At 39.6% G+C, this 5,000-nt stretch overlaps 1 protein-coding gene across 1 annotated transcript in view; it reads right to left on the bottom strand.

Annotated features, from left to right (window-relative positions):
* Positions 1-5,000, bottom strand: part of LOC122799503 (MLX interacting protein) — a gene marked incomplete in the record, with an annotated part of 1,086,811 nt that overhangs the window by 976,887 nt on the left and 104,924 nt on the right. The window contains 1 exon segment of the mRNA XM_044068616.1: positions 4,035-4,124. Coding sequence (XP_043924551.1) covers positions 4,035-4,124 — 90 coding nt within the window.

Genomic DNA, 5,000 nt, shown 5'->3' with positions numbered 1-5,000 from the left:
AAATTAGCAAGAACTAGAAAAAACCTAAAGTACTTAGCCTGAGCCAGTATGGAGCAATCTCGACGCTGCAAGAGGCAAACGAGATCTGGGTAGTTGCTGCTAGGCATGTTGGGATAAGGGGTAGTCTCAAGCCGGTAACAGCTCTCGAGCTATTGTATATCGGCTAAGTCAGAGCCGGTCCTCGGCTCTGAATCCAACCAGCAAGAATGAAGGAGAGATGGGACAACATAACATCTCCACTTTTACTACAAAATGTAGTAAGACAGGTCTTCAAAAATGGTGTTTGTCGATGTCATGCATGTACACTGCAGACGGAGTGTGCTCATGTATGCAATAATGCACAAAGAGGGGGTGTGGTACAGACATTACTGAATACCCATTATGCTCTGGTGGTACAGATGGACAACCCCTCACTATGGCCCAGGCAGCCACAGTTCAAATACTGGCTAAGGCACTTTACAGCACAGGCAGAGAGGATGGGCATTTTCCTCCTGGGATGAGGTGAAAGACAACCATGCACGTAGCGTACTACCATGTTGCAGCTCCTTGTAGATACCAAGAAGATAAGAGCACTAGTATTGCCAGGAAGTGGTTGAGGCATCCTACTGACATCACGCCTCTTGTAGAAATGATGAGCCAGGCAGCAACAACAATTACTGCACATCCCTACCTGGGGGATGTTACAGACATGTGCAAGTCAGGAAGTTTAAAAAAAAAAACACCCCAGGTGCCTCAATCTCTTTGCCAACTTAATATACGGGTTGGAGACAAGATAGTCCAGAGGAGGACTAGACATTTAGTTGACTTTGTGGACAAAAAGAGGTCCAGGGGGAAGCTGACTGCCAGCAGTGAGGAGCAAAAAATGGCTTGAAATAAGAAATTAATGTATGCCCAAGAGTATCTTGTGACTTTACTGTTGCATGCCTGGGGGGGGGGGGGGGGGGAGTATCTGTTTCATGCACAACCACAAGTGCCTTGCTGTTGCAGTTGTAAGATGGGCATCTGCAATTTTTTTGTCTGTTTGAATTTTACATTTAGTAGTCTCTACGTATGTTTTGTAGTATAGTTTAATGTAAAATAGTTCCCAGACCCATTTTAGCCAACAGATTGCTATACAGAATTATAACTTTTCAACTACGTGGGATTTTGATTAATTTTCAAGAAAGTTTAAAGGGTTCTTCTGTCAACCTGTTCTAAACAACTGCTCAGTCTCATTTGTACACAGCTGGCAGCATTACACAACGCCTAAACAAATCTTGTGTGTACTACTAACTTTTGCCAACAGAAGCATTTTAGAATTGGCTTAAAATTATAAAATTCATCATCAAAACATCATTCATTTCAAGTATAGCATGAAGTTCAGCTGCACGATGTAGTCAAAACAGCAGCAAGTAACAGGATCATTTAAACGTACTGAGAACCACAACTACAGGCAACTGCAATCCAGCCTGCATAGCTAAGTATTGCACCTCTGGATGGGGAAACTTAATCATCACTAACACAGTACTTCTCAAACGTGTATACTAAAATAACCATTTTCTGGTTAACCCCACTATGTAAGTAATTAACTTTTGTGTACATTATCTTCAAATTTACCTCTTAGGTTAAACAATATCTAGCAGAGGCTTTCTGTTGCCTGTGTGTTTTGTGTGCCTATCTCTGCATGTCTGTCCAAACCTTTCTGCCTGTGCGTGTGTCTGGAATCCTAAAATTACAGTGTCTATTTCCTCTTTCTATGAGACCTGTGAATGTAACTTCCTACACTGCTGCATTTTCCTGTTTGTGAGATTTAGGTTTCCAAAAGGTGGTTACTTTTACCTTTTTGGATGACTTTTACTGTTCCTAGTCAAGTAAAAGTAACATTCGAGGTTTAACTGTTTTTATTACTGTAAGGGGTGTTAATACTGTCACAAATCCTGGTTCTGTTTCTTACTACTAATTTTATTCATATTTAGTTATTTATTTACAGTTGGGGGGTGTTTTAGGTGCTCGATACTGTTCTTTCTCAGTTTGCTTTTTGTTTTTAGATTTCAGTGGTTGATAGTGTTCCCTTGATAAATGACTTCTCAATGTGGAGTCTGTTGGATTTTGAAGTGCAGGAGGAAAAAGGGATCTGTGACTGAATGCAAGGTCTAGCTGGCCTGCACTAATTTCCTTGAATACGGCAACAGATATGATGCACAAAGCAAGTAATCTGATTAGCCACTGTTCTTTGCCCATTTTAAAAACATATGGGAACAGAAAACCAACTCATACATATTTGATTTTATGTATGTATATATATATATATATATGTATATATATGTATATATATGTATATATATATATATATATATATATATATATATATATATATATATACACACACACACACACACACACACACACATATATATATATATATATATATATCTATAGCTATACAAGTCCTATTCAGAAGATCAACTGAAAAGAAAGTCGAAGTCACATGGTCATGACCATATGATCAACTTTCCAAAATGCTGACGTTTTAGAATGGAGACTTTGGTACAGTGGGGATCAGGAAATGTTCCCTTTTAACCACTGTAGTGCAATCTTGGCATTGGTATTTATAATATGCAGGAGATGTGGGAGTGCAGGGGGGTTGTGCTCCTACAAACACGTACATTTTTTGTTTTATTTTGGTCATTCAGCTTTTCAGAAAGTCGATCTTATGGTCTCAACCATATGAAGTTTCTGATGGGCTCCATATATACACTACACATGTACATAGATATGGCGCAAGGACAGCAAACTGCTAGACACAGATAGTCATGCATCTCCTTACGACTATAAATTTACAATGAGAACTCCACAGTCTCCTGGACCTGGAATGAGCATCCTTCCAGTAATAACCAACAAAAATTCCATTCAAAGTTTCAGTATTGTCCTTATCGCACCCTTAAACAGGCAGTGTAGCAGTTAGAGTTGTCACCTCACAGCAAGAGGTTCTCCTGTTCGAGTCTCAGCTGGAGTGCCTTCTGTGTGGAGGCTGCATGTCCTCGCTGTGCTCACGTGGGTTTCCTCCCACATTCCAAAGACACGTGATTAGAGTGTTTCTCCCCAGGCCTCCACTGAAAATGAGCTCTGTCTCAGTTGGACCTTCCCAGTAAATAGATGTTAAAATAATAATAATAATGATAATGATCCTCCCTGTAACTGTTAAGTCACATGACACTCGCCCTTCAATACAATATTGACTCATGCAGCACAGTTGCAGATATGTTACACTTTCAGTAATCACCCCTCCTCTCTTCCATCATTTGTATTCTTACACATTTCTTTTTACTTATGCATGCACATGCATGCTTTGAAACTATGCCTGCACGGAACTGAATATCGATCATTAGAAGTTGCCTCAAAAATACTACTCTCCAATTTCTAACAACTTAAACAATTAAGCACGTTAGATGCATCCTGTTAATTTGCAATGCACAGAAGGATAATTTATATATTTTACAAGAGGGTGTAACACAGAACGGATGTCTTATATGGGCTACACTGGTGTCAGATGAAACCTATGTTACATAATTAACCATATTCATGAGAGGCATTAAGTATAAGAATTTCTATGTTCAATTAATATGTAGTCAGTACCACCAATTATATTACAGAAGTAATCTGCATATCAATTTAACTACACAATATGTGCAAGTGGTATATTCCTCTACTACTCCTTTCAGTTTTATTACTCATTTGTTGGAATATAAAGGGTACCTTAGTAACACACTTTATAATCTCAACACAAACCAAGTTTCTCTATGTTTACTTGCAGTACATCACCTTAATGGTACCATACTACCAAATGTTATAAAATATCTGTATGGTAATCTTCACTGTATTTATCATATATTTTGTAATCAAGACAGAACTGATGAAAATCTTCTTTGATAACAAGGCATTCCTGACAACTGCAGGGTTTCTCCTATGACCTTCTTTGAAACTAGAACTTCTCAAAGGACCACCACAGTTGATATTAAAATAAATAAACAGAAAAGGATGGAAAACAGCCATACCCTTTTTTTGAAATATGTGCGCCACTTATGATACTCCCTAATTACAACCTCAATTCTTCTTTTCCAGTACTTTCCTTCAGTTGCAATAGCCTGTAAAACAGTAAAGAGAATGCACGTGTCAATGTGCAAGAAAGTACTTAAGACAAAGTGATGTCACAATCATTTTATGGCTCTAATTAGGAAGACAAAGGTTGTGCACTTACCAAAAAGACGCATCGATTAAAGGACTTAAGCCACAAGCTTTAATCAGCATGGCATCTTAAATTTTCCCAAGTTGACACTTCTTACCCACAATGCCTTTCCCACAACATTCTCCTCCAGAATTCCCAGTTAAGTCATGCTAAGATACAGCAGCAACAGACCGAATAAGAACTAGGGCTGCAGTCCACGTTCGTAATGAAGTATTAGGAAGTTGGTACACGTGCTGACAAAGGATGGATCTGCTCATCTGGATCCACTGTTATGGCAATTACTTAACTTTTGTTACTGAAGAGTATGCCATCCTTGCCAATAGAAGAACAGTCTCACAAGCTCATCATCTTGGGTGGGAACACTAGGCTAACTGCCCTGAAGGGCTACTTTAAGGCTAGACAAGGACGTGAGGTGAGAATCAAACCATATACAAGCCCTTAACCATTATATCAACCTTACCAGTCTCATCTGAGGTCTTACCCAAAGGTATTTACCCCAGATCCACCCTGGAGGTGGCCACCCAGTTACCAGCACACACCTGCACCAGACACCACAAAGTAAATCCCCAGATTCATCCTGGATTGGCTGACGGCTCTTCTTACACAAGTGTATTACATCCTTCTTTAGATCTATGTTGCAGCATTCCAATGTTTGTTTGTCTTTTCGGCTTTTCCCGGTTAGGGGTCGCCACAGTGGAACTCCGGTCCGCTAATGATTGGCAGTCTATTTTTATGGCGCCAAGTTGCCAGCCCTCCACCCAACCTACAGAGAAGG

This window comes from Protopterus annectens, chromosome 4.part0 (genome assembly GCF_019279795.1).
Source record: "Protopterus annectens isolate FY-2018-M chromosome 4.part0, PAN1.0, whole genome shotgun sequence".
NCBI classification, from domain to species: domain Eukaryota; kingdom Metazoa; phylum Chordata; order Ceratodontiformes; family Protopteridae; genus Protopterus; species Protopterus annectens.
Note: the sequence above shows the minus strand (reverse complement) of the source record. Positions and strands in the feature narration are given on the sequence as shown.